The sequence below is a fragment of the Anopheles stephensi genome, chromosome 2 (genome assembly GCF_013141755.1).
Source record: "Anopheles stephensi strain Indian chromosome 2, UCI_ANSTEP_V1.0, whole genome shotgun sequence".
In the NCBI taxonomy this organism is placed as follows: Eukaryota; Metazoa; Arthropoda; class Insecta; order Diptera; family Culicidae; genus Anopheles; species Anopheles stephensi.
The window spans coordinates 76,077,698-76,099,750 of NC_050202.1; the positions used below are offsets into that span (position 1 = coordinate 76,077,698).

The 22,053-nt window shown below is 50.6% G+C and overlaps 3 protein-coding genes across 10 annotated transcripts; 1 reads left to right on the forward strand and 2 right to left on the reverse strand.

The window, feature by feature from the left end:
• Positions 1–2,603: 2,603 nt before the first annotated feature.
• On the reverse strand, positions 2,604–14,154 carry LOC118507693 (multidrug resistance-associated protein 4-like). 4 transcript variants are annotated; one of them, XM_036046527.1, is made up of 7 exons: positions 14,004–14,154; positions 11,065–11,545; positions 7,089–7,256; positions 4,967–7,021; positions 4,723–4,890; positions 3,379–4,659; positions 2,604–3,303 (listed from the first exon to the last, which is right to left on the reverse strand). In XM_036046527.1, exons 2-7 carry the CDS (start codon positions 11,247–11,249, stop codon positions 2,997–2,999), a joined length of 4,164 nt encoding a protein of 1,387 aa, XP_035902420.1. In that variant the 5' UTR covers positions 11,250–11,545; positions 14,004–14,154; the 3' UTR covers positions 2,604–2,996. The 4 variants fall into 4 exon arrangements, with proteins under 4 accessions (XP_035902420.1, XP_035902422.1, XP_035902421.1 ...); XM_036046529.1 differs by having other exon boundaries at positions 13,978–14,074; XM_036046528.1 differs by having other exon boundaries at positions 13,936–14,042.
• Positions 14,155–14,596: 442 nt separating this feature from the next.
• LOC118507694 (multidrug resistance-associated protein 4-like) lies at positions 14,597–20,237 on the forward strand. Of its 5 annotated transcripts, none has more exons than XM_036046532.1 (8): positions 14,597–15,005; positions 15,348–15,725; positions 15,807–15,989; positions 16,052–16,434; positions 16,500–17,493; positions 17,582–17,792; positions 17,855–18,725; positions 18,795–20,197. In XM_036046532.1, the coding sequence occupies exons 2-8, from the start codon at positions 15,541–15,543 to the stop codon at positions 20,063–20,065; spliced, it is 4,098 nt and encodes a 1,365-aa protein (XP_035902425.1). In that variant the 5' UTR covers positions 14,597–15,005; positions 15,348–15,540; the 3' UTR covers positions 20,066–20,197. The 5 variants fall into 5 exon arrangements, with proteins under 5 accessions (XP_035902425.1, XP_035902426.1, XP_035902427.1 ...); XM_036046533.1 differs by having other exon boundaries at positions 14,660–14,767; XM_036046534.1 differs by having other exon boundaries at positions 14,687–14,755.
• Positions 20,174–21,968, reverse strand: LOC118507696 (protein Mpv17). The gene is made up of 2 exons (XM_036046550.1): positions 21,378–21,968; positions 20,174–21,298 (listed from the first exon to the last, which is right to left on the reverse strand). Exons 1-2 carry the CDS (start codon positions 21,561–21,563, stop codon positions 20,867–20,869), a joined length of 618 nt encoding a protein of 205 aa, XP_035902443.1. The 5' UTR covers positions 21,564–21,968; the 3' UTR covers positions 20,174–20,866.
• Positions 21,969–22,053: the final 85 nt, after the last annotated feature.

The following is a 22,053-nucleotide window of genomic DNA, read 5'->3' on the forward strand; positions in this document are numbered from 1 at the left end:
GTTCATTCATGATCGTTTACATCACAGCAGCAAAGGGCTTTCAGGCCATTTTTATTTGTTTTTTAATAGCTTTCTAGTTGACCCTTGCCCATTTAAACGATAGCTAACATTTTACACGTCTTCATCGTCTAAATTCTCGTTTTTAAACCCATTTTTTTATTTTTCAAAAATTATATATAATTTTTTTGTAATAAATTCATGAATATTTGCCATAATTTCTTCCTTTTTTTGGAATTTTAATCATCCGAAAAATTCTTGCAAAGATTTTCAATATAAGTCAACGCTACAAAACAAAGTGATCGTACAGATGTAATTTAAGTTTACAGACTTGTACTTCCAATGCTTCCAGGATTTCGACACGACCACGTGCAATCGTACATCGGCAGCAACATTTAATTGCTCTTAAACCTTAAGCTGGTTCTAATAGCTCTTCAAACTAATCTTCTTCCCCTTGTTTTTTTTACCCACAATCCGGTAATGTTGCATGAAAATATTGTACGTCTCGTGTAAACAGCGTCAAACGTGTGCCCAAACTGCTGTTGTTGCGACTAGTACCAGGAGCGCAGGGTGCTTTTCTACCAGGCGCACCAACCTTACCGGCTGCTACAGTGGTCAGCAAGCTGGGAAAAGGGGATTCTAAAATTCGATTTAGGGAACTAAACTTTTCCATAAGTTAGGAGTAACATAAACACAAAGTTGCGTTTAAAATAAACAATAGTTGCCAATCGCATGGATGATTTTATATTTATTTTCATTTGCTAAGATTCTTTCCATAAGTTTTTTGAGAAATGTAACAACAAGGGGCGATTATTATAAACTAAATTTTATCCTTTATTTTTGGATTATGCGTGCCATTTTTGCGTTAAAAAATGTACGAAACTTTTGAAAGAAATCGAATAAATAGTTAATTTAAGAAGCAGACAACGATTGCTATAAATAATTATAATCTAATCGTGTGTACATTGACAACCCCTGCCGACAGATGAAAGTAAAACGCCAGCGGTAAGAGGCAAACGATGAAGAAGCAGTTTTCACGATGGCCGCCACCGCAACCGTGCGCATGTCGGCTCAGTTTGCTATACAACCACCAGGGGCGCAGCCAGCGTAGAAACCGGCCCGAGCAACGAAGCTATCGCGCACGCGCCAACGGTTCAGCGCACTGGAAGTGGACGGCAACCGTGTGGCCTGTGCCGGCTCCTGCTCGCCCGGTACAGTTGCGGTACATTCGTTCCAAAAGCGAGCTATCGTCGAATTCCGTTCGACGACCCCGCCGCGTTTTAAGGTCGGATAGCGAGCGGGGCTGCACGCGGCACAACTGTGAAGCGGGTTTGTTTCGCTGGTTCGGTTTCGCACTTGTTTCGCACATTTTCAACACTTTGTACAACCGTCGCGTTTTCCTACCAGGCGAGCAGCAATCTCAGCAGGTGGGCGCGGTTCTTCCATGGCAACGCGCGTTGCTGCTTGGTTGGTGGTTGTGTTCGTCTATCTCTCTCTCTCTCTCTCGCAAAGCGTGCTGTGACGCTGCGCTTAGACGGTGGTCCAGTCCTCGTGCGAGAAGGTTTCTTGATTTTGGGGGAATAAAACAATATTAAAGCCCTTTTCTTTGGCATACTGTGCAAGCTGAAAGTGTTTTCATTTTTACAGAGAAGAAACATATTTTAAACATACTATCATAAGAATCCACAGTTGCACAGGAAAAAACATTAATTTAATTATACTCGCATATCTCCCAATAGACCACAGCCTCAGCGCGCGCATGCGCACGGCGCAACATCCATCGCAGCAGCACGTTAGCAGGTTGCGAAGTGAAAACGCCGGCGAACGAACGAAAAATTAGCGCGCACATGTTCGCGTTGCGACACGGTAAAGGTTTGTAGACCTTTCGCGTCATAACACCAGGAGCGCAGGCTGGGAAGAGCGTACGCGGCTCGTTTGCACCGCACGCTGACATCCATCCGTAGGCAGGGCTCGTCAACACACGGTTTTTAAATCGACAGTTTGTTGTTTATTTTTTTAAATCAAACTACATGAGAAATTTGTGAAATGAATATCCGTGTAAGGTTAGCACGGTAACAAATTGTTTTTAAATATAGGCAATAGTTTTAAATCAAATTTTGTGCGCAATAAAAATCGAATAAGAAAAAACAGCATTTTAAAACACGCCTTCAGACGAGCGTGCCGAGCCCTGCCATCCCCTTCCAGGTGTGAAGCGTACCATCGCTACTGAACGGCAAACGAATGAAAGAGACAGCCATGTGCTCCATCCATTTAGCTCCAATCTACCCCATACGGTTGCACCCAGTGTGCCTGCGAGCCTGGTAAGCGTGCGGCACAGTTGTGCTACAAACGCGGCATCATCCCAGCACGCCCAAACGGCATCCAGTAGGGGCAAAACGACAATTACCACAGTTTAAAATGGCACTAGAAAAGCGCCACTGTTCATTTCTTTACATGTTTTGAGCGATTTGCAATCAGTATTGCACCGTCATTGCGAGTGATGAGCGATTTTCGCTTTAAAAAAAGTTACTTACCTCGAAGTCGATCAAGAATGTCTCGCAATTATAAAACTATCTTTCTTTTAGAAAAACGACACACAATCTCCATAATATCTCTTCCGCTTATCGCGCTATATTTTTTGTTATACGGTTAAAAACAAAATGTATCTGTTTGGACACATCCAATCCAACGCTACGCAGCACTACTTTTGTTCGGTTTTGTTACTTTCGTCTACTTAATTGGCTAGTCCGCTTGGTAAAGGAAGCAGTGGATACCGTTTGGCGGCCCTTCGTATCTTATCCGCCTACGTTTACATCGTACTAAACGTTAAACAACAATAATATAAAAGGACGCTGCTGGATGTAACGAACGGAGGGAGGGATAGCAGTCGCAGGGGGACAGCAGCCTGACACGGCGTCTTCCGCCGTGGGTGACGCACGAGATTCACGTTCCACGCTCCTCGCACATCTACCATCTACACTTAAGGACACTTTTTAGTACTACTCCCGCTCGCCCAAGGTGGTGATCACGGCCGAACTTGCGCGGCCCGTTTGCTGTTCGTGCTTCAGCCGTGCGATCTGCTGCAAACGTTCCGATTCGGCCGGCCCCGTGGCGAGCACCATATCGCGGAAGATGCTGATCGGTAGCTGGAGCAGCTCGAACGGCGTGCCCAGTTCCACGGCCTGGCCAGCATCCATCACCAGCACCCGGTCCGAGTCCATGATCGTGTTGAGCCGATGGGCGATCGTCAGCACGGTACAGTCAGCAAACTTGTGCCGTATCGTGTCTTGGATCAAGCGATCCGTCCTGGAAAGCAGGTACACAAAAAGAGAAACAGTTTCAATTCGAAGCTCTGCCTCCACGCGTTCGCACGGCACTCACGTTGGATCAACGTTGGCGGTAGCCTCATCCAGCACCAGAATACGATTGTTGCGCAGAATAGCACGCGCCAAGCAAATCAGTTGACGCTGGCCAACGCTAAAGTTGGACCCCCCGGCAGCTACCGCCATCTGCAGACCGGCCGGTGTGTTGGCGAGCTCCTTCAGCTCGACCTGCTCCAGCGCACCCCACAGCTCCACATCCGGGTAGTCCTCGAACGGGTCCAGGTTGCGGCGCAGCGTACCGGAAAACAGTACCGGATCTTGCGGAATAATGGACACCTTCGACCGGAGGCTTTCCAGCGTGATGTCCGCCGTATCGATACCGTCCAGCAGAATCTCACCCTCGATCTGTGCCAACCGAAAGAGGGCACCGATCAGGGACGACTTGCCAGCGCCGGTTCGTCCCACGATACCGACCTTCTCGCGCGGTCTAATCTCGAACGACAGATCACGCAGCACCGCTGGCGCACCCTCGAAGTAACGGTACGTAACGTGCTTGAAATCGATCCGACCCTCTTCCGGCCAGCTCGCATTGAGTGCCCGCGGCCGCTCCGGTTGCCGTTCCGGTGCGAGATCACGATACTCGAGCAACCGCTCCACGGACATCATAAAGTTCGCGACCTCGGCGCTCTGCCGAATGCCCCACTGCATCATGCCGGTAAGGGCCATCGCCTGCGTAATGGCCAACCCGACCCGATCGCCGAAAGTGTCCTGCTCGAGCAGCAGAAAGCTAAACACGACGATAAACACAAATATCAGACAGAGCAGATCGAGCGCGAACCCGAACGCTGTGCTGGCCGTGATGAACATGTAGAAGGAGGCGGTGTGGATGTCCTGATGCGCATCGAACTCTCGGATCAGTTCTTTCTGCGCGCCAAAGGCACGAATCGTTGGCAACCCCGCCAGGGAGGCCGACAGGTGCGAGAAGACGGGCGATCGCGTAATACCCTCCAGCCGTTTGATGTTTTTCGATGTTTTGAGGTAGATGCGGCGCACGAACCAGAAGACGACACCGAGCACGGCCAGCGGCACGAGGAAGAGCGGATTAACGATCACCGTGACGACAAGCGTGCCGCAAAGGCTGAGGATGATCTGGGAAGCGTCCAGCATCGCCTTCGGCAGCAGCTCGTCGACCGAGCCCATGTCCTTGGAGAAACGGTTCAGGATCCGGCCGGACGGGTTAGTGTCGTAGAAACGCATCGTGGTCGATACGCAACCGGCAAACATGGAGTCGTGCAGGTTTTGCGACGCGCGCACCGACGTCTGATAGAAGCTGATCGATCTGTAAGCAGGCAAGCAGCTGGTGTTGGTGGCCTTTAACTGAATCTGCTTCGATTGCCCTCACCTGCTAATGGCGATGAGGAAGATGCTTCCCACCAATGCTCCGTGGATGGCCATGCAGGTTTCCGTACTGAGCAATGGGCGAAGTTTCTCTCCGGATGCATCCGTACCGTTCCCTGTGAAGTTCACCGGATGAGCCGCTCGGAAAAGGCGCTGTTCTTCTTGCGATGTCCTTCAAAGAAAAGAGCGCAAACATGGACATTAGCAAGGTGAAGGGCGTTGGGAAAGGGGCTCGAAAAGGCACCTACCAAAAGGCCACCCAATAGTCGGCCCCACTGGCCGCCAGTTGGGTCGCTAGGAACAGGGCCAGCAAGCCGCACATCACCAGCCCATTCGCACCACTGCCAAGGTAGCTCAGCAGCAGCGAGCCTTGCACCTTCCCGCGTGAAGTTCCCTCCATATTGCTCTGGACCGGTGCATCGGCCGCCAGCTCACGCTCTTCCCGTTTCAGCTCCTCATCCGTCAGGTCGCCGTGCGTAGACGATCCGGCCGATCGGGCCGAGGCACGCGAATCCCTCCGGCTGCGCTTATCACCACCAACAGACACGCTACCATCCGCATCACCACCTCCGGGCCCATCGTGCTCACTGCCGTCCTCTCCTTTACGCTCCACCAGCTCCACGAAATCGATCCCACGCTGGGACAGATCGTGCGGAGTGCCCTGTGCCTGCACCTGGCCCTCGTTCAGCACCACCACCCAGTCAGCCTCCTTCAGGAAGTGCACCTGATGCGTGACCAGTATGCGCGTCGTCCGCAGCGAACCGAGCCGGCCCTGCGGACCGATGCACAGATCGAACAGATGGCGACCGACGTGCGCATCTACCGCACTGAGCGGATCATCCAGCAGAAACACGTCCGCCCGGCGGTACACGGCCCGAGCCAAGCTAATGCGCGCTTTTTGTCCTCCGGAAAGTGCTGCTCCACGCTCACCAATCATCGTGCGATCCCCGTCCGGAAGCTGCTCAAAGTCCGTAACGAGCGCACAAGCTCGCACCACCGAGTCGTAGCGTTCCTTCTCCATCGGTTGACCGAACAGAATATTCTGGCGCACCGTGCCGGAAAACACCCACGGTTCCTGGCTCACGTACGCAAACTTGCCCTGCGTTACCACGCAGCCCGCTTCCAACGGCAGCTCGCGCAAGATCGCCTGCAGCAGTGAAGATTTCCCCGCCCCCACCGGTCCAATCACTCCGACGAGCAGACCCTTCCGGAAGTCAATGTTCAGGTTCGCGAGCGTTGTCGGAGGCGTCTCGTCGGTTTCGTCCGCGATCGCTTTCACTCCACCGTTGTGTTGTTTTTCGCCCTTGCGTGGAAAGTCCTCCTGCTTGCGGACAGCACCCCACCGAGCGGTCACGCCCTTCATCGACACGGCGATCGTCGGCGGCAGCTGAGTTTCGGATTCGATCAATCGCTGCTTCTCGGTCGCATCACCATTCAGTCCAAACTCTGCCAGCAGCCGGCTTTTGCTGTCGGGCAGTGCGTCCACCGCCCGTTCCTCAAACTCCAGGAAGCGCTGCAACCGGCGCATTGCCACCATCGCTTCAGCAATTTCCGCAATACCACGCACAAACATGGCCGACATCGTGTTGGCCAGAATGCCGAAGTACGTCGCGACCACGAACACTCGGGCCGCCGTCAGCTCGTCGCCGAGCAGTGCCATCGCCATCATCGTGCAGAACAGGGCGGTTCGGGTGGTGAACAGCAAGAACGTCATGTAGAGACCCCGCACGTACGCACTCTTGCGTACGATCTTCAGCTCCATCTGGCGCGCGTGCCGGATCAGCTTCGCAAACGGTCGCTCCCAGGCGTACATCTTGATCACCTGAATGCCCGAAATGATCTCGTCCATCAGCCGGATGCGTTCGTCGGTACGCAGCGCGGTCTGCAGCCGGAAGCGCGACGTCAGCTTGCCCGTGTACGATTGGATGGGCGTCACGATGAAGATCACCACCATGCCGATCAGGCCGGCCACCCCGATCTCGACGTACAGCAGTATGCCGATCACGATCGCCAACAGCGGCGCGGACCACATGGAATGCAAGAACACCGACACGATATCGAACCGGTTCACATCGTTCGACAGCAGATTGACCACCTTGCCGGGGGCAGTATCACCGAGGGCGGTGCGCGATAGACGCAGTGCTTTGCGGTAGATCACACTGCACACCGCTATCCGAACTTTCATCCCATTCTGGAAGCTGCCCAGCACGTACTGATTGATCGTGATGACGCTGAGCGCGTTCAGCAGCACGATCGCGCCGGCATACATGAACGCACTTTCGCGGGTCACTTCCGAGTCTTTCCTGTGGAGTGGACAAAGTGGAGTTAGCATTAGTAAGGTGAAATAGTGTGTAAGGACAAAAAACTCACCGGAAGTAAAGCAGTAACCAGCCGAGAAAGATGGGCTGTGCTAGCCGGATGACAATGTCGTTGATGATCGTGATGAACCCGAGCACACCGTACTCGCGCCAAAACGTTTTGAAGATTGCCTTCACGAGCGATGGCCGACCAGGTCCGGCCTGCTGTTCGTACCATTTTCTGTGGAAGGGAGGGGTAAAGTTGAGGGATGATTAGTACATGGTTGCATGCCATGATCGATCCTTATATCTCGAGCATTATTACGGGATAGGTTCGCGATAAATTTTGCAGCTCCGTAAGGGAAGAGAAAATCTTATTTGTATCTATTACATTTCACAGCTTGAATCCTGCTCCCAAAGCTCGAACAGCTTGATTTGTTAGTCTCCTCTTTGTTAGCCAACGCTACATATGCTCATCTGAAGTCATTTGGAGGCCCTTTTTTGATAAATGCTCTTTGATAAAGACATCGCATTGCCTTCAGAGGTTACATATCCGAAAACCATCACAGTTTGGGGTAAGTTAAGTCTCCATTTCAATAAAGCCTTGGAAGGTGTCATACGAGGCGCGGGGCTAGACAACGACTCCCGTGGCACGATTCTCTATCGGTCTCTCTAATTTCTTGGCTTCGCGGACGACATAGACATCGTTGGCAGGACGACAGCGAAGGTGTGCGAGGCGTACACCCGACTGAAACGTGAAGCAGCAAGAATTGCAAGACTGATGATCAATGCGACGAAGACGAAATACCTGCTTGCCGGAAGCTCTGATCGTGATAGAGCCCGAGTGGGAAGCAGCGTGTTAGTCGACGGCGACAACCTCGAGGTGGTAGAGGAGTTCTGCTATCTTGGGACTGTCGTTACTTCGGATAACGATGTCAGCAGCGAAATTGTGCTGGGGAATCGTGCCTACTACGACCTTCACCGTCTGCTGAGATCCAGAAGACTTCGAGACCGCACGAAATGTGAGATCTATCGCACACTGATTCGCCCGGTGGTCCTATATGGCCTCGAGTCTTGGCCACCATCCGAGCGGAGGATGCAAACGCTCTGGGCCATCTTGGGCGGTGTGTTCGAGCATGGAGTGGGGAGGAGAAGGATGAACCTCAAGCTTGCTGAGCTATAGGCGAACCGGACATCCTGACGGTGGCGAAGACCGGCAGAATACCATAGCTAGGGCATGTTATGAGGATGCCGGACTCATGCCCCGCCAAGAAGGTATTCGTCAGCAACCCTCAGTTCGGCACGGGGAGGCGTCGGGGAGCACGGCGAGTTGGTTGGCTGGATCAGGTGAAGGGAGACCTGTCGGAGATCGAGTTTCCCGGAAATCTATTGTTGACCGGGCCATCTCACGACGACGTGCTCTTTAAAAGAGTAGGCCAACTTGATGCTGATGATGAAGTCTGCATTTGACGAGGAATGTCCTAACAAGTCTCAAGTCTCATGCCTGGTTGTTATTGCTATATTCAGGGAGCATTGCAACACTGTCGTAATAGTCATAATATCCCTATTTAATTGGCCGAGGTAAACCATCATGAGGCAAGTTATTCTCTTTCATAATTCTGGTGAGTTCCATTCTTTCTGATATATATCAGAATAGTAATTGATGGACTCTGTGCCATTTGTATTGCTTCTACAACCCATCAGCAGCACCATTTAGAGTGAGTGAAATAGAGAAAAAATTCAGACCCACAACGACACAACGAGCAGCATTGCTAGACGATGCTGGTGCATTCGAGCAGATCACGCCACGAGAGGTTTAGTAATTAGAGGTCTCCTCCGAGCCGGTCAACCATAAATAATTATCATCCTCCTCCATTTGCGTATACACAATGAGCTAAACAAATTCTTTACGAGGCAATTTTAACCCATGTCCCGTTTTTTTTTCAATTCTAATATAAATGAACGAAAGCTTCTCATTCATTGTTAACCACCAACCATCATTGTGAAATGATAGTACTTTTACGGTGCAATGCTAGGTAACGCGTGGCGTGGATTTTTTTTATCACGCTCTTATCACACCGTGTCTAACGATGACGAGCACTAACAAAATCTGGTCAGTGACACGAAAATTATGACATCGCATGCAGCTGATTATGCTGGCCTGCTAGCTCCTCTCACACACGAAGAGCAAACACTAGACGGAAGAGAGAGAAAAAAAGAATAACGATCACCCTCAACCGATTGGGGAGGGCAAAGCAATTGGGTGGGGTGGAAGGGATGTGACGTAACAATGATGATGCAGCAATTTTAAAAGTTCCATCCAGTACGTAGTACGATCGTACGCGGGAAGCAGAAACCGCAGAAACCACAGCCTACTAGCGCGCGCGAGCCATCGAGTCTTGACGGCAAACAGCAGCTTCAATATTGAAGCGCCAAACAACAACCCCGGGACCGGCAAACATCGTTCGTTTGGGCAAAGTTGCACTGTGGTTAGATGATGGTTAGAAGAGAGAGAGAGAGAGAGATAGAGTTGCTAGAGAAGTTCAAATAATTTGTTTGTCCCAGGGCAACAGCAGATCGATGAGCGGAAAAGCTGGGTAAGGGAGGCGACAATTAAACCTAATAATGTTGGCCGGCCAGTTTAGATTCGATGTCATTCTTTAACTAGCTGAAACTAGAATTTCTCATTCGGGGTTTAACTGTGAAGAACAGTTTTGTTCCTTTGTCAGTTGAGAATGAATTCGAGGGCGTTGCTGAATCTTCCCTTTGTGCATCATGCTTTTAAAAATACATGCAAATAATTGCTACTGATTTTTGCTCTATACTAAACTCTTTACCATTCCTTATCGTCACAGTAATTGGCATATTCATCATACCATTTAAGAGACTCGAGCATATTTTTATCGCCATACCAAAAACGTACATTGGCCCGGACGCGATCGCATATCAATTGGGAACCCCAGGTTCGCGCTGTTCGCGGTTGCTTTTCGCGACCGTCACATAAAGTGATACGCGTGACGCCGGTCAATTAGTTTCAATAAAGTTCAATTTGTATCATCATCGTACGGCGCTTCCTAGCGTAAACGGTTTGCCGGGGTCCCAGCTACATTGCTCCATGACGATGGGGTGGAATCGGAGCATCAGCTCCTCGACAGACGGCTCATGTTCCATTTATTTTATTACGGACGCGCGTCAACAATCGAGAATGGGGTGGCATGGTTTTGCGTACCATCGCGTTACAGGTACACAATTGAATTACATTAAGTTGGCCCTCATGCTAAAAGAATTAACGAGCATCTCGTACAAGAATATTCTAAAATATCATAGACTCAATTTTCCACGGACGGGTTTTGCAGTAAATCAACCACGTGCCAAAATTAGAATTGCCTCTAAGAACAACAATCAAACGCCACCAACGCGTACTGCTTGTTCGCCCAGCCAACCAACGATTCAACGACGGTTTCCATTGCTGTGCGTTAAATCGTAACGTATCACACCCAGCCATATGGAAGGGCCCAAGCGCTGAATGTAATCATCATTCTCATTCCCAACGACCGATCTTCACGTGCCAGCAATCGCGATGAGAAACCTGCTGACTCACGGTTTAACGCTAATGCGTTGGCACACAGCACCATCCAGCTCGCGCCATTCCACGATCCTCCAAATGACTTGCACGATCGTACAGCTCAGATTTGGTATGGGCGCACCATCGGCAGGGCGATCATGCCGACCGACACCGTCCAGGGATTTCAAATGATTCCGCTGAGTTTGGCAGCTTTGCACAAGCTGTGGAAGGAAGAGTTTAAGCAGTTTCCGTTCCGTAGGCCTTTTTGGCAACTATCCGAGACGATAGTCAGGTTTGTCGTGAAAATGTTTGTTTGCAATTGTTCAGCTCTTGCTGGCAAACAGTTGCTACACCGATCTGGGCAAGGTCTTCAATAAAAAAAATCCAATAATCGCTGTTGAGATTGGCGGAGAATTCCCTCTAATTCAGGATATTCTTTAACGTACTATATGCGATAAAGGGTCGGTTTTTCTCCTCTACTTACTTTTCCAACCGATCACCAAGCACATCGGAACGATCCACATCGAGCGGGCGGAAGAGATCCGGCAGCTCCAACACCTTGCTGTACCCTTTCCGGAACAGATCGATCGTCCACCAGAAGGTAAGCGTAGAAACGATGCCGGCATTCTGTCGCGGGTTCGGAGGTAGCTTACGTGTGATTGCTTCCATTGTTGGCACTTTTCTACGTTTGCAGCCTTTTCTCACACACTTGTCTTTGCACAAATTTTCTTTCCAACCCGTAACGATCGTTCCCCGGTTCTCATAGCCCAGGTTTGTGGCAATATGTTACAATCACGTGGCATGCACACTAACATAAATAAAATACACTCAACTGAAATGACGCTCTCTTGATTCAAATTGGCACTAAACAAAACACACACACACACACACTTAAATGACTTTTTCAGCTAGTGAAGATCATTTGGACACCGTCGATTTCGCCACTACCTTCCGGACTGGGTGGACTGGAAACGTAAATCGTGATGGATTAGAGATTTAAAAGTCTTATCTCCCGAAATTGGTCACACGACAGCTGGGCGCCCGCAATTAAAAGATAACTCATATTCCCCGTGCCATTAATTTCGATCCTCCTTACATCAACCAGCCACCCTTAACTGTGAATGCAATCGGAAGGTGGCATGCTGCATTTAAACTACGTCATGCGCCATCGGGGTTTTTCGCGAGTCCTGATCCCTCTTATCGTAGATAGTTTTAAGCTTCATGCAAATACGGTATAGACCGATAGAGAGCTTGTTCCGTTTGTGTGTTAAGACAGCGCAGATATAGAAAAACATGAATATTCATTTCCGGCTGAGAGCAGTATAGGCCACGAGTCTCGTGTGAAAATGCTCTCCTACCCAGCATCTTTTAACACCTCGTTAATGTAAAACAACGAGTCGTCGTTAAACGTCACCTTTTAACGGTCTTTTTAAAAAGCTTCACTATCTCTACACTGCTGTGTCATGTATGCACGGCCTGCTTTGCCTGCTAGCTTGTGCTACACAGTACCTACGATCGGTTCGAAGTTACTACACGTGAGTTTTATCAATTGGCAAAGACACTTTGATGCAGGAAAGATAAGGCACCGGGGCATGTATTTATGTTTCATTTCTATTTTACGAGCCCTAGCAAGCCGTTGTGGAAAGGACACACGTTTGCACCCAACAGCAACGAGCGGTGCAAGTAAGATAACGGAGTAGGAAATAGTAGATCAAACTTTGACGGGTCGATTACTCGGGACGGCTCGAACGACGTAGTCACAGTTGCGACCTTGAGTGGTTCCGTGTTTTTGTGCTTCCCTCTCATTTGAAGGGTTTGTGCCCACTGATAAGGAAGGGAAGCAGCTAAAAAAAAAACAGACAGCTAATGAAGCACACCACATATCCATTTCATATAATTATTTTTGCTGCGCTCTCCTCATGCTTCCCGAACACTACTGAAACTGTACGGCACCGGGTCTGGCCGCAGCCTGCCCTATCGGGCCTATCATTGTGTCAACAGCAAGCAGGCCAACTACATGGCACACCGTACACATGACGCAAATATTTGATCGTGCTCCAGGCAGCTCCTTCGATCAACCAGCATGACGAGGCAAACTCTTGTTTTGTTGCGTTGCGCATCGGTAGGTTGTAATTTATCCTCCCACCCCAGAACCGATGGGTTCCACCCGAATGCAGTCCACCGGGCGTGCATTCTACTTCCCCTATGTCCGGGAACTGCAGCGGTAACGGTTCACCAGTTGGAAGCCGCGCAACACTTTCTTATCATTCGGGCATACACGCTCCTCGCAAGTGGCGCTCCTTTTCGTTGTTCTTACGTTGTCCAGATTAACAACAGTCGGGTTTTTTTCCCCGCTAATGGGTGGTATATAATTGTGCTGGCGATTTAACGCCACCGTCATTGCGTGATAAGCATAGGACAAACGTCCGTCACAGCATCCATCCAGCGTTTGGACTGCGCTTTTTCACCGGACCATCAAATTGGTTTCCGATAAGAAGAATACACGATCCACTGTATGACAAATTTACTCTTTAACTTCTTTGAAATGCAAACGACGCTTTAGGGAAACATTGGAGAGCGATTAGCGAGATCCGGTTTCCGAATTGTTTCTGGTTTTGCTCAAACGCGACATCGAACGTGTCCGCCGGCTGCTGTCCGAAAGACCGGTACTGGCAATCTGACCGGTCTATAAATAGTCCAAAAAAACGGACCATCCACTGTTTGAAAGTCACCTCGACACCGTCATCCATCAGGCGTGATTAACAACAATGCAAACAAAAAATTGCACGCTCACATCCACCCATACGCACGCAAAATCTTCCACATATGGCGTAATCTCGCTCCCATTCCACCGTTGCCAATCTGTGCCGGCTAAGCAAATACGAACGTAAACAAACAATGTTATCTGTCAAAATTCCGGTAACTCGCTGCTGTCGCTGCTTGTTTATGGTATTATTCCTCACAACCTCACACGCACACCTATCCAAGCAGGGAGGCACTGTGGCGATACTGACACTCTGCCAAAATGCAGCTATGCACTTGCAGCATCGCTTGTTCTTTTTTCTTTACAAACATCAACACAAACACCTGTGGCTGGCACGTAAACGGGCAAAAGGACGATGGATGCCCTTCGTTTCGTAATGCACGCTTTTCACTGTCACAAAATTGCGTGCGCATAAAACACACACATTCCTTGAACTCACGTACACATACACATACACACAAACAGATGGATGGGGTGCGTGTAATTGGAAACCGCGGGATAATTATGACGGTATTCACGCTTAACGTCTCGAAATAGCATTCCGATAAAGAGTAGGCTGTGTGCAGGTATAGGTGAATGGGTAAAGTATACCGCCTACTAAACAAAACAAATCACAGCACTGATACACCGTACAATTCACGCGCCCCGCGAACAAGTACCGTTAGTGACGCCGGTCGTACGGTTGCTGCCACTCCGTGCCTTGGGAGAAAAACGAATGAATGGAAAAGATTGGCGCTCGAGTCGGCGAGGCCATGGGCCGAGAACTTCGCGCAATGCTCGCGCGAGATGGCTCGGGGTGGTTCGAAGATAGCAGCCAGGGATCAGCAACCCTTGTCGCGAACTCAAAAGGTCGCCGAATCGATTCGAAATCAGATGAATAATTATTAACAAATTTTGTTAATTTACTTTTAATAAAGTTTTATGAAACTAGAATGATTGGCTGGTGTTCAGGGAATAATTACTGTAATGGAAAAATACTACAAACCTGATTTTGAATTAAAAGGAAACCTCACGTTGCTCTACCCTGTTCGATTGCGTGCGCAAGATCGATACGCACAGTAGGCTCACAATGTGCGCTCGTCGGTAAAAAATTACCCCAAAACGCACCATTCGCACTAGATTAAGAGCCGTTTTAAAATACACAATCTCCGGGAAATTGCTAATAGAAACCATCAATATCGCATTTTCCAGTGAAACAACACACATCCACATGCTTTTGCATGCCGTTGCTATGGTACCATTCAACACACACACACAACCACCAACCCTTCATTCATGAGTATGAGTGAGTAGCGCGGCTTTCGCGATTCTTGCCACCCATTAAATAACCGACCGATTCCGGCCCTGGTAGTGTTCGCGGAATCTTGCACCGCAGCGGACTGGGTCGTCCCTTTTTTCCGGCACCCGCACCGTAACGTTATCAGTTCGTGATCTTGCTACCCGTCGGCACCCGGTGCACACTTCCACACCACACAAACACTTCACAGGGCCGGCGTTCCCCCCAGTACAGGACAACCTTGTCAAGGCAAAACAGCTGATTTTCAGCTTGCAGCATAAAAAACGACAAGAGTACAACAAACCAGTCGTGTGTGTGTGTGTGTGTGAGAGAGAGAGAGAGAGAGAGAGAGAGAGAGAGAGAGAGTTTGCGTCAGTTAATATAGGTGTGTTGGGGACACGGGAAGATTCAAGTTCATTGCCAACGCTGGCCTAGTGGTGGCGTAAAGCCAACGATACGCGTTTTTCTCTCATTGTGGTGATATTGTTGCAACTTTGTTTGTCTATTATTCTTCCGTAAATTTCGTTCTTGAGGAAAAGTAATTCTCCCCACGAACGGGGGCTGTGCTGTAGTTAGGTGCTCTGGTGCTGATTTATAGTTGACGGCGTGTGGCGCCGGTTGCTTCTAAGGACAAACAACCTGTTTGCTGCTGCAGAAGGCGATACTGTTTGCTTGCCCTGTTGTTGAATAAGCCTGTTCATTTCCCGTTTCCCACTGGCCATTCTAGCTGTGATAAGCGATATCTTTGAAAGCCAAACAAGCAAACCTTGGTGCTCTGTGCGTCTGACGTGCGACCGTTCTGTTTGCATGATGAAACTAAGCCTACCTTTGGCTTAAGCTATGAGTCTTCATTTAAAGGAAAGCCGGAACTAAAAAGTTGGGTAGAAATCAAATCCTTATCAACAAAAAAGGGGTCAACGATGGAAGCAACACGTGTCAATTTAAGCGCTAATCCACGGCAGCGCGCCAATTTTCTCTCCATACTGACGTTCTGGTGGACGGCGGACATGTTCCGGAAAGGGTACAGCCAGCGGTTTGAAATTAGCGATCTGTACGAACCACTGGAGGAGGATCGGGCCAATCGGTTGGGTGATCGCTTGGAAAGGTACCCGGCAACGATGGTAGTTGTGTTACGATTTGTACACCAAAAAAAACTGCTAACAATTTCTATGCAATTCGCACACAGACAGTGGAACAGACAGCTGGAGCTACAGTCCCGCACAGCATCCCACAGCCCATCGCTTGTACGTGCCATCTTTCGAACGTTGTGGAAGGAATGGCTCACACTGTCGGTCCTGGCATTGCTTGCCGAGGTAGTGCTACGTTTACTGCAGCCCATATTCCTCGGCCGAATGTTGCTCTACTTCCGGTAACTATGACCCACAACCGCTGCCAGTTCCTCGCTCTCAACTCACTTCCCGTTTCTTGCAGCGAAGGATCAAACATGACGCACGAGGACGCACTGTACTACGCTGGCTGCATGGTGGCAGTGCGAGCGATCATCGTGCTCTGCGACAACCAGTACGGTATCATCTCCGTGCTGACGGGTGTGAAGGCCAAGATTGCTGTCTGCAGCGTGGTGTACCGGAAGTCACTGCGATTGGCGCGCAACGCACTCGGGGACACATCCCCGGGTAAGATGGTCAACCTGATGTCGAACGATGTGAACCGGTTCGATATCGCGTCCTACCTGGTGTGCTTCATGTGGACATCGCCAATCGTAATGCTGCTGGCGGCCGCACTGCTCTGGTACGAGATTGGCTGGTCGGGTGTGATGGGACTGATCGCGATCGTCATTATAACACCGATCCAGTGTGAGTAGTTTCTCACCCGTTTGCAGGCAAATTAATGCCTAAATTTCCCGCTTTGAAATTTCCAGCCTATACCGGCACCCTTACCTCGCGCTATCGCCTCCGGACCGCACTGAAAACTGACGAACGCATCCGGCTGATGGACGAAATCATTGCCGGTATCGCCGTCATTAAGATGTACGCTTGGGAACGTCCCTTCTCGAAGCTCATCTCACAAGCACGCCGGAAAGAGATGAAGGAGGTGCTGAAGAGTGGTTACCTGCGAGCGCTGTACATGTCCTTTCAGCTGTTCACGACCCGGGCCGCCATACTGGGCGTAATGCTGGCGTTCATAGCGCTCGATGAGGATATTACGGCGGCGAAGGTGTTCGTTGCCGCAAGCTATCTCTCCAACGTGTCCTACACGATGGCCGGTTTGTTTGGGCGAGGAATCGCAGAGCTGGGCGAGGGCCTCGTGGCAACACGCCGACTGCAACGCTTTCTTGAGTACGATGAAGTGCAGGATCAGAAGGGTCAGGAAGGCACCGCTGCCAAGAGCGATGGGAAGCAGGAACATGAAAATGGTACCGTCGGTGAAACGCTCCGTTTGCTGGCCGAGCCGAACGACGGTCTACTGTCGGATGAGGTGGTCATTGCGATGCGTAACCTTACCGCTCGCTGGACTATGCCGGATGAACTATCCCCCGAGCCACCGAAGATCCCACCAACACTGTCGGAACTGAACGTACAGTTTAAGCGCGGCTGCTTGATCGGAATCGTCGGACCGGTCGGTTCGGGTAAAAGCTCCATCCTGCAGGTCCTCCTGCGAGAACTGCCGCTGGAGAGTGGCAGCCTTAGCATGGGCAACTGTTCGGTTGCCTACGCGAGCCAAGAACCGTGGCTTTTTACGGGCAGTGTGCGACAGAACATACTGTTCGGTGATGAGCTCGATCAGTACCGGTACCGGCAGGTGCTGAAGGTGTGCGCCTTACAACCGGATCTGGCTCACCTTCCTGCCGGTGATATGACCGTTATCGGCGAGCGGGGCGTTTCGTTGTCCGGTGGACAAAAGGCACGCATTTGGTAAGCTAAAAAAAGACGAAAGGGGGAAAGCACCATTAAACCTTTACCAGGGAAATGCATTCTCTCTTACTGTCCTTACCTTTTGCAGCTTAGCCAGAGCGGTGTATCGCAAGACGGACGTGTATCTGCTGGACGATCCACTGAGTGCGGTGGATGCACATGTCGCCAAACATCTGTTTGAGCTGTGTATCGGGAATGGAGGGTTCCTAAAGCGACGCAATCCAAACGCGACGCGCATTCTTGTCACTCATCAGATTCATTTCCTGAAGCAAGCGGATTGGGTCATTGTAATGAAGGAGGTAAGCCGTCTGCGAACTAGAAGATTCACCTTAAAGCCTTCATCTTTCAACTATTTCAACAGGGCCGCGTGCAAGCACAGGGAACACCAGCAGATTTGCAAACGAGAGGCATCGAGCTGGAACACCTCGAAGCAGGCGAGTCGGATGAGGACACTAGCACCACCGTTCGAAAGATTTCGCACACCTCCACCAGCTCCACGGTCACGGTGGACAGTGTCACGCTGGAAGAGCTAACCAGCGGTGATCCAAACGATGCGGATATTGGGAAAGAAAAGTTCGAAGCCTCTTCGCAGGGCTCCGTCCCAGGGTCGGTGTTTCTGCAGTACGTTTCCAGCGCCGGCAGCTGGCTGATCTTTGTCGGACTGGTGCTCCTGTTCGCGGTCACGCAGCTTGTCGTCAGCATAGCCGACTGGTGGCTGTCCTACTGGACCGCGCTGGAAGAGAGAGGAGCTCTTGAAACCGCCCCAGCTTCTAATCAAACTCAACCACCGGAGGAGCTTGAAGGCGCTCGCGAGCATCTGCTCACCCGAGACACGTGTGTGCTCGTGCACGTCACCCTCGTGTGCACCATCTTTTTCGTGGCAATACTGCGTGCCTTCGGTTTCTACAGGGCGTGCGCCCGTGCCTCACAGTCCATCCACGATACCGTGTTTGCCGGGTTTATCGGTGCCAGGATGCGGTTCTTCGAAACCAATCCTTCGGGCCGCATTCTTAACCGCTTCTCGAAGGATATGGGAGCGATGGACGATATGCTGCCCAAGTCTATTCTGGACGCGACGCAAACGCTGCTCATGTTCGCTGGCGCCATGATGGTGGTGGTGTTTGTGCAACCGTTCTTTATGGTGCCGATCTTGGTGCTTTTTGTTGCACTTCTAGCGGCCAGGAGAGTTTACCTAAGGACATCGCAGAACACCAGGCGCCTGGAGGGAATAAGTAAGACCCGGCAGTGGTGAACCATAAGGCAGGAACTGTCCCTGACCGATTTGATCCCCCTTTTTGCAGCTAGATCTCCCATCTTCACGCACATTGCGGCGACCCTGAACGGATTGCCGACCATTCGATCGTACGGTGTGCAGCAGCTGCTTATACAGGAGTTCGACACGCACCAGAACGTGAACACGGGCGCCTACTTTATGTTTCACTCGGCCCGTATCGCGTTCGGCCTCTTCCTGGACAGTATCTTCTTTCTGTTTCTCACGATCGTAACGTTCAGCTATCTGCTGCTCGATGAGGATGCGATCGCAGCGCGTGTCGGGCTCGCCATCACGCAGATCGGCAGCATCGGTAGTCAGCTGCAGTTCGGCATTCGGCAAAGCGCGGAAATGTTTAACCATCTGATTGCGGTGGAGCGATTGCTCGAGTACCGGGAACTGCCCGCCGAACGGCTTCCGGATGCATCGGAAGCCGGCGGAAAGAAGCACTCATCGTGCCGTACCGGCCCGATTCCCGTCGTACCGGTTCCGGCCGAGTGGCCTCCGAAGGGCAGCATAGAGTTCCGAAACGTTTGTTTCCGGTACGCGGACAGTGATGTGGCGGTGCTGCACGGTCTAACGTTCACGATCAAACCGCGGGAAAAGGTTGGCATTGTGGGCCGTACCGGGGCCGGCAAATCCTCCATCATTGCTGCCCTCTTCCGGATGGCACTGGTCGAAGGTGACATACTGATCGATGGCACCAACACTGCCGACGTGCCGCTGGAAACGCTCCGGTCGCACATATCGATCATACCGCAGGATCCGGTCCTCTTCTCCGGCACACTGCGCCGCAATCTGGATCCATTCGAAGCGTACCCGGACGCGGCCCTATGGCGAGCGCTCGAGCTGGTAGAGCTGCGCGAGCTTGCCAGCGAATCGTCGGCCGGACTGGGACTGCAAGCGTACGTTGCTGCCGGGGGGCAAAATTTTAGCGTCGGCCAGCGGCAATTGCTGTGTCTCGCGCGTGCCATTCTGCGCGGTAACCGTATTCTGGTGCTGGACGAAGCCACTGCCAACGTGGACCCGGACACGGATCGACTAATTCAGCGCACCATCCGGGAACAGTTTGCCGACTGTACCGTGCTTACGATCGCTCACCGACTCAACACGATCATGGACTACGATCGGGTGTTGGTCATGAGCGACGGTACGTCGGTCGAGTTTGGCCGGCCCGGTGAATTGTTGGCCCGGCCCGACGGTACATTCCGCAGTATAGTGCTCGCGACCGGTCACGATGAGGCCGAGAATCTGATGAAGATGGTGCACAATCTCCCACCGAACAACGGGGACAAGGAGTAGGCATGCATCTTAACGAAAGTTGTAAAATTTAGTTGTACTTAATAAGTGTAAAAAGTAGAGAGAGAGAGAGAGAGAGAGCGAACAAATAGAAAGCAGGGACAAATATAGAATCAACATACTATCCGTACTCCAGCTGGATGTGAAAGGCCAGTTTATTGTTGGATAATTGTGAGTCCTAGCGCTAGTTTCCTATAGCTTTATGCTATAAAACGAAAAAGGAACTCTTAGTTTACTTGCTGCTTGCTGCTTTCTGCGAGTTCAAACGAGGAGTTTCCTGAATCTTGTTTGCAACTGCTTTTAGTTTGGTGTTATAATCGTTTGCCAAACTTGCCGAGAGGTTTAACAATTAAAATCGGTTTTCTTAGAGTAAAGTAATCTTCTTTGCTGCATAATGGCATCGGGAAGAGGAGAATGTTAGCTTTGCTAGTTAGAGGGAACTTGTTCGCCAAATTAAATGCCATTCAATCGTTCATAAGAACTAAGCTACGGTTTTCACGTGCAATGTCGTGCTTTTATGGCAATTTCCTTTCCCCCTGCATCTCACCTACCAAATTTAGATGGTGGTTACTTATGGGAAGAACTCTATAAATGTCGTTTTTTTGCCTATTTTATGTCACATTAATCAACATGTCCAAACAATCGCGCTCTGAATCTTCCTTTTTTTCCATTTGCAACAGGCTTTCCGCCTATTCGGTGCCGAATGCCATTCCCCGGTACATACCCACTAGTATCACATGTGTTTGAAGCGGTTCCCGATGTCACACGTACCGCACGCCCGTTCTGTCCCGGCTGGTAACGATCTTAAGTAGCAACCGTTTCCTCTGCACCGCCGGAAAGTGGCTCATGGGCGACCGTTTTCACCGTGCCATGCTTCGCACCTTCGCTCTGGTTTGTCTTCCAGGACAGGTACGTATTCCAGAACACGGCAACCGACTGCACCAGCAGCACCTGGTAGTTGAGCGGGACTAGATAGAAGTTTGCCAGCTGTACCCACGGCCAGATGTAGTAGTTGGTCAGCAGAATGTCTCCGTATTCGTGGTGCAGTTTGTGCCTAATTTCGGCCACGTTGTGCCCCTGCAGCAAACCGATCGTTCCGATCAGTGTGCCAAGAAAGATGGGTGCGAAGATGAGCTGATCGAGGGCTACCTTTTTCAGCGTGGTCATCGCTTTACTGCCACCGGCACTGCTAACGTGTCGGTCCAGCACACCGTACCACTTCCGCAATCCTGGGCCCTGAAAGTAGGTCAAGTGAGGTGGGAGCAGGATTTCAATGATCAGCGAACATTTTTGTGGGCACAGCACTGTAACTTACACCGACACAAAATCCGATACCGAAGAACTTGAAGGCACGCATACCGTCGAACGACTTCCAATCCTTTCGCTCGATGAATCCTTGCGCAATCACATCACCGGCCCCCATCAGCAGCCCCGATTGGACCGACTGCACCAGCACGGGATAGCGCACGAGGGCCCGTTTGTACAGCGTAGAGACGGACATGCTGCAGCGTGACAACAACACGCGTTCACGGTAGAATGCAATTAAGACGCAAACGAAAATAGATTGCTACGTCCGTGACACACACCGAGGGAAAAAAACTCTCTATCAACGAGCTTTAAAGATTAGTGTGTGCGCGCTATCACACACGAAGGAGAAAAAACCAAATAACACCGAAACACCACAATTTCTTCACAGAACCGAAGACACAACTGCCTGCCTTGTCCGACGGGACCGATCGATCGATAGTTTTGTTTTGCCTTCACGCTCGTCACGCTCTCCCTTTCCGTGCCATGTGCGGGTCCCGTTTTTTCGTTATCGCTTTCGGGCCGGTAAAGTTGGTGTAAAGTTTGCTCTGTATATTATTGTTTGTCCGCCGTCCGTCAATCCTATCTGACAGCTGTTTTGATTGTGCAGCGATTGGACACCCCTGACAACAACAAAAAAGGTAAACGTCAAAGTGAGCAGGGTTGCTTCGATTGATTGAAACAGG